General features: G+C 39.3%; 1 protein-coding gene across 3 annotated transcripts in view; it reads right to left on the bottom strand.

Moving 5' to 3' along the window:
* LOC116332615 (cGMP-inhibited 3',5'-cyclic phosphodiesterase A-like) overlaps window positions 1-13,327 on the bottom strand; it is a 75,742-nt gene that overhangs the window by 24,653 nt on the left and 37,762 nt on the right. For 2 of the 3 annotated variants that reach the window (XM_031755625.2, XM_039615547.1), the window contains exon 2: window positions 8,837-8,887. The exons of the other annotated variant lie outside the window; for it this stretch is intronic. In XM_031755625.2, coding sequence (XP_031611485.1) covers window positions 8,837-8,887 — 51 coding nt within the window. The remainder of the gene's footprint in view (window positions 1-8,836; window positions 8,888-13,327) is intronic. 3 annotated transcript variants of the gene reach the window in all.

Here is a 13,327-nt window from a genome sequence, read left to right as displayed (position 1 = left end):
GTATATAATGTGGTTAACTGTGACACTTGCATCTCTTTTGTTGTTTATGATAAAGAACTGGTAGTCAAACTATGCTGAAGGTTAGATGGTGTTTTTACATTAAGACAATTTCTTTCTTTCTCAGTGACTACTGTTAAGATAAACTGGAATTTTCTGTCATGGAATTCATGGACTGAGGAAAAACACTTCCAGAAATCATTGTCTGTAAACACCAGTCACAATTCTGTTCACTGTGGAATTCAACCATTTTTTCAAAGATGAAGCCATATGTGAACATGATTCAGAAACACTGTTTTTCTGGGCCAAAACACATTTAAAATGGACTGAGGCAAAGTTGTCAGACAAATAATCATGCTTGTTGTCAGCATTTAGTTCAAAAGCCTTCATGTCTGGTGGCATGGGGACGTATTAGTGCCTATGGAATTTGCAGCTAGCTCATCTGGAAAGGGAGCAGTCTTTTTAAGGAAGGCCTTTCATATTTCAGCAAGACAATACTAAACCACACATAAATTTTTCACTGAGTGAAGACATTTCATGAGATGAAAAATTGAACATTTTGTCTTAAAATTGTAATTGTCACAGTTTAAACATAAACATTACATATAAACATTTTCTATGTTCCATTGTGAATAAAATGTGAGTTTATAAGATTTGCAAATTACTGTATTTTAGACAGTGCCCTAAAATTTTTGCGGAATTGGGGTTATAAAACCTTTAAAAACTATAAGACCTGTAAGTCCTAGAATTAAAGGGAATCCACTGACATACCAAACAAGCACTGGATGTTATTTGCCCTGCCAATGTCAGTGGCTAATATTTATCTATGTGTCACTTTATGTGGATAAAGATTCAAAGATGAAGACCTTAAAACTTGTTAATTACTTTTCATAATGAATGAATGAAATTCTGTATTTCCTGGCACAAAGTGGAATAATATGGATCATTGTATAAGTTGTTATTCTAGCAATTTATTCTGTTGTATCTGCCAAAAAATGTTGATTTTCAGTTTTGAATTTCAGTGCATCCTTAAGAATTTTAACTTTTAAATAAACAGTTTGGAATATATGAATGGCACGTCTTTATACAACACTCTGCATGTAGTCATTAGACAGTATTAATCTTTTGCTCTCTTCCACTGTGTCTTTGTCCTGGCGTCCTCTCCTACACAGATAGCCACCCTCCCTGAGGCTCGTTCTTCTGGAGGTTTCTTCCTGTTAAAAGGGAGTTTTTCCTTCCCACTGTCGCCAAAGCATTTGCTCATAGGCGGTCATGTAATTGTTGGGGTTTTCTCTGTGTTATTGTAGAGTCTTTCCATTACAATATAAAGCGCCTTGAGGCAACGGTTGATTCGGCGCTACATAAATAAAACCGAGTTGAATTGATTTGATATGAATTGAATTAATGTCATGATGTTACTGTATGGTATATATAGATGCAGTGTTGGTGGCTTGTGTGTGTTTCAGAAGTGACTAAATAGAAATTTGGAATTAAGTATAAATTCAGGATTATGCACTTTAATTTAATGCTGTCTTTCTATAGGGCATTAAAACATGACTGAAAAATTAAATGAGACAACAATCTATGAATAAAATCTTAAGCATTAAAAATATACTTAACATGAGGTCAGATCTTGATTTTCCTGCCTTCCAGTGGTGTCTGTGCATATAATCATTAAAAACAATAATTGAAAAGTTAAAAGTCATCAATTGCTTTGTTCATCTTTTACAGCACATCTTTTATGTAGAGTGACGCTGCGAAATCCCTTGAAATGTGCATTTAGTTCAGGAAAAAACAACAACAACATCAGAAAACAAATTATACAAACGCTAAATAGCCAATCGCATAAATAAACGAGATCCAAACTCAACACATAAAGATATAAAAACAAAAAATAATCCATTTTGTGCCACTATCAAGTATAGGAAATATACTCAGCTGTAGTGTTAGACTTTGCCAGGGTTTGTTTTATAGCTGTGGTGTTACACAGGCACACATACAAACACGCAAACTTACATCCACTCATAGATCAAAGGCTTTATTTTTGCCTTATATGGCTCTTTTTAGTTCAGAGAAAGCAAAAACATGAGAAGGAGGAGTACAGCAATGTACTTCACAGTAGTAGACCTCGATATTCTAGCAGCCTGTTAACTATCCGCATAACAACATAAGTTTGAAACATGTTCAGCACAGATGTGGATTACTTGATCCTTGTTGAATGGACTCATTAGCAGTGTCTCAAATAGAATCTGACCTTTGGCCTCCTCACTCCTGACCTCTCAGATGGCCAACAGCCATCGTCTGTTTCTGACCGTCTGCTGCACAGCTTTCAAGGCACCGGCACTGCGCGAGTCGGCCTTGTTTTCACAGGGTAAAGTGAAAAGTTCACAACCCACTCTTAATTGCTGTGCCTTGAGCAGTTGAACAACCACAACTAAACACAGGTCAGTCCTGGCTGCCAGCTAATTTATCTAATAAGCCCACGAGTTCCCTTTTTCCCCCAAAGAATGTTATCAGATTTTTTTCTCCCCCCAGTGTCCCATTCACTTTGACACCAGCTGCCAGGCACCCAGATTTATTCTATTTACACTGGCTAAGTAGCAAGCGGTTGACGTTAACAACACATGTGTGTATACCTTTCATTCGTCTCCTCTTGTGGGAACAGAGAAGGTCTCGCATTTTGTTTTCCTAGTATCCTATCAGATAAGTTGGTGTATTTATACACGTTTTCCTGTTGGTCTGCAAGAATACAAAAGGCATGTGTTCTCTGAGTTTAAGCAAAGTCCTCCACACGGGGTGACCCACGCATGATGACACACAGCAACTGACAAATCTGACGTATGACCACCACGGAGACAGAGTGATCTCTTTTAAGGAGACATCCTCTAAAAGGCGAATGGAACACTTCTGGACAGATCATCGTTTGTCCCCGCTGCCCTCTGTTCTCCCGCTCACATTTCCTATACTCTTTTACTTTACACCGCGAGCATAAGATGTAAACACCTGTCTTTCAGCTCATTTATTGCCTGATTTAAGAGTTCGCTAAATAGGGGGTTAAACAAAAATATGGTGGCTGAAAAACATCTGGCTGGATAAAAACAACAGTGATCCTTAGGGGGTCTCAGTGGCTCCGAACACACATGCATGTACACACGCAAACTCATCTGCTACTTCTGCAAACTCCGTCTTTTGTTTTCACACGACAGCCGCGACTGCGAAGTGAAAACATAAAGAAGGCATTAAAAGTCTGATAAGTGAACACAGAGAGGGCGTCATTTTAAGCAATGCAAGGACAGATGAACACTCTGTAAGGAATATCAACACTGCGTGACTAAGTGGCCATAAGAGGACGTTAATGATGAATGCAACGGGTCTGAAACTGAACTTAGAGTAAGCAACTTAATGCTAAGAGCTGGACATGAACATTCAAGTGCAGTGAAAGACTCCAGGTGCTGGGTTAGCGTTTGAGGTGGGAGTTTTTGGACACAGTGGAATTTGTAGTATTTCTATTACCCTGAAAAGCTAGCGAAGCCTGTCTGCTACAACACTTAAGCCATTCCCTTGCTCTGTGAAGCCTATATAAAATGCTTTAGACATGAGGAGTTTAAACTTTGAGCTATTAAAAGCTCATTGTAGGAAACATAAAGAATGTGAAATCCCAACTATCCCTGTCTTTCAGCTTTTACTTATGCCTCAAAAGGTGCGTCTTGGCCAGGAAATACCTCCTGATGTTCCCAATGTTTCAACAGTCTGCAACATAACACTTGAGAATCATCAATGGACGTCCTGGAATAGATGACATTATGAGTGAGTTATGTAATATCCAAAACTTATATAAGCACTTTGTGTAAAGGTTAGATGTTTGGTCTCATTTATAGGCCATTGCCATAGCTGCAACAGCAGGCTTCACTTGGAGACAGATGTGACCGCTACAAAATAAACCTTGCCTGGGAAAAAAGCACTTTGTGTACAAAAAAACAAACAAACAAAAACCAAATCTCCAAAGATGTTATGATGAAACATTTCTTCACTTAGACACATGCAGTGTTTGTAAATTAAATAATGAAATAATATATTCAAACAATGGGTTTTAACATTTAGGAATCGTATATCATACATATGGTTATTCCTTTAAAAAAGAACTTTTGCTATTGTCCTTCACAATTATTAAAAGTTTGAAATTTAGAAAAGTTTGCGCACTTGCTAAGAGTTCAACAAGAAGGTACATGGTGTCATTAATTATTTGACAACAACTGAGCCAAAAAGCAGAAGCAGTGTGTGAAAAAATAAGTGCGCCCCATGATTCAGTAGTTTGTCTAACCACCTTTACAAGCTGCAATAACTTAAAGTAATCATTTTCTATATGACTTTATCAGTCTCTCACGGTTGTGGAGGAATTTTGTCCCATTATTTTTTACAGCGTTGTTTCAGTTTAGTGAGGTTTACGGGCATTTGTTTACACATAGCTCTCTTAAGGTCAGCATTTCAATCAGGTTGAGGTCTGGAGCATATATATCACAGCCTGGCTGCCTTAGTAATTTGAACACAAATCTTTAAAATGTCAAATAAAATCCTTACTATGAATAATAACGATTTGTATTTACTAACATACAGTTTCTCCAAGCAGTGCAGGGTCTACTCTTGGGATGGATTTGCTGGGACGTTCACGCCTTTGCTAGGATGTCCACTTGTGGCATTGTGTGAACTAATTCAGTTAATTTTTGTTAAATAAATAATGAGACAGTGTAGTATGTTGTGTTTTGGAGTTGATTTGAGGTTGTATTTATCTCATTTTAAGACCTGCTTTCTTTTTTGAAGATTTTTTAATTATGTCCTGATATTCAAAACCATAGAAATTAAAGAAGGTGTAATATTTTTTTAACCATGACTCTAAATGCAGTTTGCTAACCACGTTTGCTAGAGTTAGCCAATTACTTTGCACTCCGCTCTCATCTAAATATCACTCTCAAAAGATCCTGTCAGCCATAATTATTTAAAAATCCAAAAACCAATGGGAGGCCTCGTGCTGGTTAAGTTCATCTTTTATTTACAGTCTGTGTTAACTAAGTTAATTTTACTGACTCGATAGTTGTTTAAAAATAAGCAAACAAAAAAGTTCAGTTTAATCACAACAACAGTTGCCTCAAGGCTTGACAAACGTGGCTACACTCCTGCTTGTAGCTATAAAGCATGTTTTGCATTAACCTTTTACAAAAAGCTTGCTGATCTTAACCACCAATTTATCCTCCTAGTTTGATCACAAAATTACCAGAAATATGTGCCCTATTAGTCACACACTCCGAACTGTTAGGGGGTTGACATGCTACATTAGGTAAACCTGACTACCATCATCAATAAACAGAATTTATGACTGCTCAAAAAGCTAAGTCATATACTAAACCATGCATGAACAGTCTGTTATGACATTGTACAATGAATAACAGCAGTGCACATGATCAATGGTCTTAATTGTTTATGTGAACACACTTTAGAACCGTACATCAATAGCCATGTCATAGATTAGCACCCGAGCAGCAGTTCATATAAACTAAACTGAGGGCCATTCAAAACAAACCAGCAATCATTCCCGAAGAGTGAGAGTCTGTTTTTTTCTCTGTACTAATATATGGTCTATACTCAATTGTGTAGGTAGGTTTAGCTCTAGAAATGTACCGCAAAATACAATGTGTTATTAGCAAATGCTTCTTAGTAGGGTTAACCTGAAGGTTGTATCTGACCTCACGAGAAACAATTAATTTAAAAGCCTATGACACTATGTTTAATTTATTTTGAATGTATGCACAGACTGTACATTTTGGAGGATTAGCTGTTACAAACAACATTGCTGACTAGTGCAACCACCCAGAACAGTGGAAATATGATTACTGGTGTTCCTGCTGTGTCCCCATGTCTTTCGCCAAAAACTCTGAGGAGGACAGATGAAATATACTCGGTGCAACAAACAAAACCCTAATCCTTCTGTCTAATGATGATTATTAATGGAATACACAGACAGGAAGGTCACATATTTGTAATTTTTGAGAGAGTCCACTTGATGCACCTTTAACCTCTCGGCTCACTCGTCTAAACATACAGTCATCTGAGCCTCAAGTAAAGTAACAGTGATATGTGGGCCTCTGAAAATTGTGCAATGGTGAGAATATAATGTGTCCCAGAGGGAAGCTAAAGGTCCGGCAATAATGTAAGCAACTCTGCTTTTTCATAAGGTACATACACTGCAGAGCTTATTTTGCAATTAACCCCACGCAAAAAAAAAAGAAAAATGGGAAGAGCAAGAATGTGCTGAGCAAGAATATATCTGAAAATACTTTAGTGTGTTCCTTACTTTGACTTTATTTACCCAAAACTTTGACCACGTTTGAAATAATCATTACCATGCAGTTTTCTGTTTCAGCGGTAGCGCAGCTAACGTAATGGCCTTGATTGCATCTGTCGGGTTGGATTAGGCGAACAGAAGCTAGGGAGACGGCGATGTTCTCTAGAATAACAGAGGAGTGATACAGTATGAATCACAGCACAAGGGTAACACAAAACTCCACTGAGACGCTCCTAACTCCCAGCCAAAACTTGTGAAGCAGCACTACCCTTCTCACTTTCAGACCAACGCTCACCCCCACTGCGACCCAACTCTCCTCACAAACCTTCCGACTGACTGAGCCAGGTCCCCGGCTCTGCAGCCAGGGTACAATTACACGCTATTATATATTTTATTAAAACGTGGCTTGTCGGGGAGGTTGCACGAGGTATCAAAACAAAACAAAAAAGCATAACTGCCTCATTTATGAATCACTGGGAAAGGTCAAGCCCACTGACCCTTCACATAAAACCATCTGAACTCCTGTTTTTTTTCCTCCACATATTTCATTGTGTATAATTCCAGCATAGGAGCATACTAATATAGCTAATATGCAAAAAACAGACGCTGTGAGACAGAGTGGTAGAGGCAGAAGCTAAAAAAAATGAATATATATATATATACATATATATATATATATAATGTAAAACCAGAGGTAATGTATTCATCGTGAGCACATCAGTGCACACACTCATGTGTTTTGAGAATATGAGCAGATATACTAAAATTAAAAGTAATTTCAAAAGACAAAAAGTCTTAAAAGTGGCAATTCATCTATATTATTCCATTTTTTATTTATTTTTTTCAGGCACCGGATAGTCAAAAGCACAAGTAGTTCAATGTTTTCATTCTATATCACCCTTAAATTCACTCTTGCCACAGGACTCCGCGTAATGAGAAAATAATCTACTAGACTCTTATGATGGGACCAACCAGAAAGACGTCAGAGAAATTTTCCAACTTCCAAACTTGCAGTTTCAGAAATGTTGATCGGTGTTTGAAGCGCTCACAGCGATTTCTGAAAAATCTTCTACATGACTGCAATGTCATAGCTCCCCTGCCTCACAGACCACTCTTCCAGCCTTGCTGTAATTTAGAATAACATCCACAAAATCTGGGCCTACAAGCACTCTTTTCTCCGATAATCTCCTCGGGTAATATTCCAAAACCGATGTGTCTCCAAGTTGAATACAAATATTTAAAAAGCTCTTTTCCATACATAACTTCACTGTCAATTCCTAAGCTAAAACATCCACCGCAAGCTTTGCACGGGGGAACGAAAAAAAAAGAAGAAGAAGAAGATGTGGTTTGGAAAATGAGCCTGCTAATGTGTGCATATTGGCGAATGCGACGCAGTGGAGATCAATCAAGTGCTCCGGTTCTCTCTGTGTGATTTACACACGCTATGAGGTGCTATAGCATAGTGAAGTGCAACCGGCCTCTCTGACCGACAACGTGGTCCAAGACAGCGGAGCCAAGGGAAAATAGCCACAAGATGGAGAGAGATGCCAACATAAGCCCCGACTTCTTACATGTCTTGTCAGTCCTTGGACTATTACAGGATTCCACTGACGAATGCACTGCACTAGTCCAAATAAAAAAGACAGAACTGACCACTGAATCTAAATGGCAGCTAAGGGAATGCATCAATCAAAAAATATGTGCTCGCTTGCCTCGGACAATATTTTAAGAGGGTAGCATGCGATTGAAAATTTCTTCTCCGTGAGGGGAGCGGGATATTACTGTAAGGCTGATTTTAGCAAAACTGCATTAGCTGTATCTCTTGTTAAGTTATATGCTGTAATTTTCAAGTCTAATCCTGCTCTGTACAGTTTCTGACACTATCCCCCCACTCTACCTTACCCTGAACTACAACTTTTGCAACATCTATTGCTACTCAAGCATACGTCGTCAGCAAAGACAGTGTCTATTTATTTCCAAAGGATATCCTCCTGATAGGAGACCATGCAGTACAGGACACACGCGTAGTGTATATGGCCACGCCAGTGCCAAGGGCATTGTTTGTTATCCGTGTCCTCCAGAGTCCTGCCCTGTGGCACTGTAGCAACTCAATACATAAATTTAAACATACACATGCACACACAAAGATGGAGAAGGTACAGTAATGTCGAGGATGTGGCTGTGTCTGCCCTCAACAAGCTGCGTCCCCTACACTGGACTATTCCCTTGATCTTCGGTGGCTTTCGCAGCTCCTCAGGGCCAACTCACATACACGCGTCCTTTAAACTAACAGTGCAACAAGGACACTGGTGGGAAGAGGAATGCTGTTTAAGCACTACCAAAATAAGTGGGTGTGAACAGGCCAGTTAGTGGTAGGGTTTATGCTGTTTGCGTCATTTATGAGGTGCATGTAGGCGAGTGGTAGAGATCGGGGATGTAGTTCCTGTCTCCAACATGTGTGTCTCTCTTTTTTTTTCTTTTTGTTTTGTGGACACTGCTAACCTGTGATCCTCGGGAGCCTCTCTTGTGGTCCCAATCCGAACGGGGGAGCATCTATGGGAAACAAAAACAGAGACATGTTCAAACCGCAGTCCTGCACATCCTGTTTCTGTTCGCTTCCTACAACAGCAGCAGCGCCACCATAATGCAGATAAACTCTGCTCTAGCAGAATAGAAAGAAAAAAGAAGCAAAGAAGTGGAAGAAGTGTGGGGGAAATGGAAACGCTCATAAAAGCAAAAATGGGTTTTGTCTATTTTTTTCACTTTCCATTAAGCACAAACGTCTAATGCAATTTCACAGTCAGGTTTGGTTTACTTTAGCTCTTATTCACCGCCTAAGGGGCTGTTGAAGGCTGAGGATTTTTACGCTGTTTAATTACCAGCCACTGTGTCCTCCCACAGGCCTTGTAAACCCGTTTTCCACTTTCTTGGGAGTAACTAAATGCAGGAGTGCAGCGACTGTCACTGATGGTTGGTGGGCACATTGCAGGAGAGCCAAGTCAACGTTAGCCACCTCTCTGACCAACTGGCTCTGTTAGGGCTTTCTGCCCCATAAGTGAGAAGTCCTGAGAACCCCAGCAGGCTGCTTTGACAAATTGCTGCTGCACACACTGAGGCAAGAGGCTCCAGCATAAGAGCCAATTTGATAATTCAGGTGTAATTTACTGTGTCAGTGTAGGTCATTGAGTTGTGTCATGCTGTGAGTAAAAACATTAGGAAAACAGTGGGTTTTCATTCGCCGGTGCTGTGGGCTTGTCTGGGCAGTGCTTTTGTTTAGCTTTTTTTCCCCCACAGTGCTGCTTTGTTTTAAACAAATGCAATTTTACAGTTATTGTTACTGCTGCCCAATTAGGGTAATTTAGTTTTATGTATTTCTTTGCCTTCTTGTAACTATTAATGAACTGGGATTGTACCTTCTTAATAAACTGGGATTTTACCCCCACTACATTTTTTGGAGGCCAACAGAAAATTTGCTTTTTTTATTCACAGCATTTAAATTTTTATTCAAAAATTTGTTAATTTTTAGAGTCATTTTGTACAATTGGGAAAAAATGCCTCGGTTTATGGCCAGGTGTACAAAATCACTGAAGGAAAATTAAGCAGGTTATTGTTTTTGTTACTGAGTACTTCAAATCTAAAGTATGCGACTTTAACGTTAAATAATTAAGACTCAATAAGCAGCAATCAAAAATAAAGTTTTGGTAATAAAGCTTCTGGGTATCATCTATGAACAGTTTCACACTTCATCTGCACTGCGTGGGCACGGTTTAATCGCACGTGATTGACAGTGGCCAAAATAAGCAAACAACCCTCCAGCTGTCACCACATTTGAAGTCAAGTATTGCTAAAATCCAGCAAATCCTTTTTTCCATCTGAGCTCTACCTACTTCCAAATTGTGAAAAAAAAAAAAAAAGCAAAGACAGAAACTTCTCATGTGAGAAAACAGAAGTAGCTCCAAATTTGGGAGAAAGTCGCACAGGATCCATCGCTCATAGTCAGAAGTAGTAGGTTGTTTAGCAGTGAGGGAAAACAGTTTTTAAGGTCTTGAATTTAGGAGTCACAGCAGCTTTAAATTGCTTTAATAAGCAACAGCTTCGACATATTTCGTGACGAAACGTAAAGTGCAATCTGCTGTTAAGTTTGTGGCACAGTTATTGTATCGCTCATCCTTTTAGTCAAGGTTTTCACAACAATAGGTACTGCAGCACAAAATGTGGTGACCGTGACAGAGAGCAAACAAGGTCACTACTATATATTGTAAATCGCTCCTTAGGTGCAGCTGACGTGCCACAGTTTTACATTTAGGATGTTGAATAAAACACAATATGAAGGGTTTACCCAAAACATACTCTTGTGCTTTGGCAATGAGTGTATCCACGATAACATCTGTGAGTTGCTTTAAACTCCTTTGAGCTTGAACATACTGTCCCATGCACTAACAGAGCTATACTAGATAGAGTACAAAAGGAAGTCAACAATCAGCCGTGTAAAAGGCGTATGTTCATGCACAGTAAATCACTGTAGATAATAGTATTAGCCAGTCAGTGCTATTTGTCTTATTCTTTACAGCTCTAATGACAGCTTTTTTTACAGTATGGAGCTGGCAGTAGGCTACTCTACAGTTGCGCTAGAGTCCAACTCCATTAGAAAGTCCTAGTATCAGTGAGTCTCTCCAGGCGCACACGAGTAAACAGCCTTTCTGTTTGACGATCTTATATAACCCAACCTTTCATCTCCTTGCTCTGAGAGACAGACATAGACTATACAGAAGTCTACACGCTGCCTTTGATGTGCCAAAAAAAAAAAAAACCCCACACACAATATCTAAGCTGAGCACAACATTTGAGTCGTGCCGATAGCCTCTTGCGCAGAGTGACTTCACAGGCCACAGAAGTTTATTTTTTCTGAGAGTACTCAAAAAAATGTTAATACGTGTGCATGTACAGTAGCTGCTCTTCTCAAACGGTGGGTGCAGTTGGATGCCAGTACATGTGTGTGCGTTTAACCACAGATGGAAAATCACTTATGCTTTTAAATACAAGCTGCCAGTGTTAGAATAAACAATAAGTAAACAAATGCACACACATCATCTGTTTTAAAGAGGCAAAAAGCAACAATATGAGTCTATAAGAAAAAGAACTAGATGATTACACATCAGTGTATACAATCTACAGCAACTAAAGAAAGAAAGTAAGTCTTGGTTTTGCTTTATGTTTGCTTCGCTTTGGAGGGATCGAGGAGAGTGGTCAAAGATAATACTTAAAACACATGAAAGGTCACTGCCAGTATCATTTCTGAAGAGGTAAAACCACACATGAATGATTTCTTAGATATCTCCTGGTTTTCATGGACACCGTCCAGACAGCATAACACAGCTGAAGCAGTAAAACTTTCGAATGGACTTGTTTTTGTTCTAAAGCTCCAGTACACCTACTGGGAAAAATAACAACTTTGTAGAAGTTGTGCCCTTTGTTTCACCCTCTGATTCATTATTCCGGGCCATAAGTCAGAATAAGCCAGGTCTAGTGGTAGTGATTTGAAAGTAGAGTCGTCTCTTTCAGTCTTTCTGCTGTAGTTACCTGAATAACATGACGCACTCAATAAGCTCCGAGGCATTTTTATGAGACTCTGGCCCGCTGTCGTTATAATCTGAATGAGTGGTACTCCTCAGTAATAGTAATAGCAGATTACTTCACTTTATAACATGCAGCCAGACTGAGGCTCCTTCTGCAAAATAAGCTGGAAATAAGTAACAGGAACAAGTAACCACGTTACACTGTACATTCGGTACGTCTTGCATTTATACTACTTGCCAATTGGGGTGGGAAGGCAATATTTTCAGTTGTGACAAAAAGCTGACACTGTCTATCTGCCTGACCCACAGGACCTGCTATTTTGGTTCCTTTATGTGCAGCTGCACATACAGTCCAAAGGACTGGCTGAAGGTGAATTTAAACCAAAAGGGTGGGTTGGTCAGTAAAGTGACTCTTAGCCACTCACATCTCCGCTCTCATCGCTCTGAAGGAAGTGCACCAATCGCAGTGAAGCACGCCAACAATAGGCGGAAATAAAGCGTAAAGAAGCTCTTTAAGGAAATCGGTCTGCATGGTGCGGAGCAGCATGAACACAAAAGTAAAATCTGCAGCCAGAGAGAGAAATGGTGTGAGTGTTATTTAACGTACACAGCACTGATAAATAGAGAAATAAAACCACACTAAGCAATTTATATGCTCACGTCTCAGCTATTTTAGTTTTATTTCTAATTATCTCGCGTAAATAACCGATCACATTTGACTGTAAAATGCAGCGCAGCAGGATTTGCATCATAACGCATTACAAGAATGAATAGGGATGCTCTTACACTGTAATGGGGATCAGCCAGGCACAATATCCCAACCAAGCTGTGATCTCATGGCTCAAACAGTACCAGCCAAGTAAACTCCCAACCGTCCTCAAGCATAGAGTGTTAAGAGGGCAGCTGTGTGGATTCCAGTATACAGAAAATGCCCTTTCTACCACCATGGCACGCTGCCGTGCCTCTGAGGTGCTGGGCAAACACCATGGTGTCAAAGCACAAACAAACTACTGGAATATGCTTGTTGTTTCACTTACTCCCGCCAATATCCAGCTGAGAACCACATCTCTGTGGCTGTGAAGTGGTGGGAGCTGCAGCAGCAGCACCTATAGCACCACTTTTACTGTGACCAACCAGAAGCCTCACAGTAAACACTTCCCACTGTTATCAAGTTAAAAAAGATGAATTATTTTGAACAACGATATGGGTTATTTCCTTTCTTTTTTTCATTATGTTCTGCTTATTTATATAATATATTACGTAATATCCTGCATATCTATATATACACACACACACATATATATATATATATATATATACATATATCTATATATATATATATATATATATATTACTCATATATATACATTTGTCTGTGGCTACTCGGGCTGTTAGAAGCTGGGATGAAAAGTCAGTG

This window comes from Oreochromis aureus, linkage group 7 (genome assembly GCF_013358895.1).
Source record: "Oreochromis aureus strain Israel breed Guangdong linkage group 7, ZZ_aureus, whole genome shotgun sequence".
NCBI lineage: Eukaryota > Metazoa > Chordata > Actinopteri > Cichliformes > Cichlidae > Oreochromis > Oreochromis aureus.
This window is presented reverse-complemented; position numbering and strand designations above follow the sequence as displayed.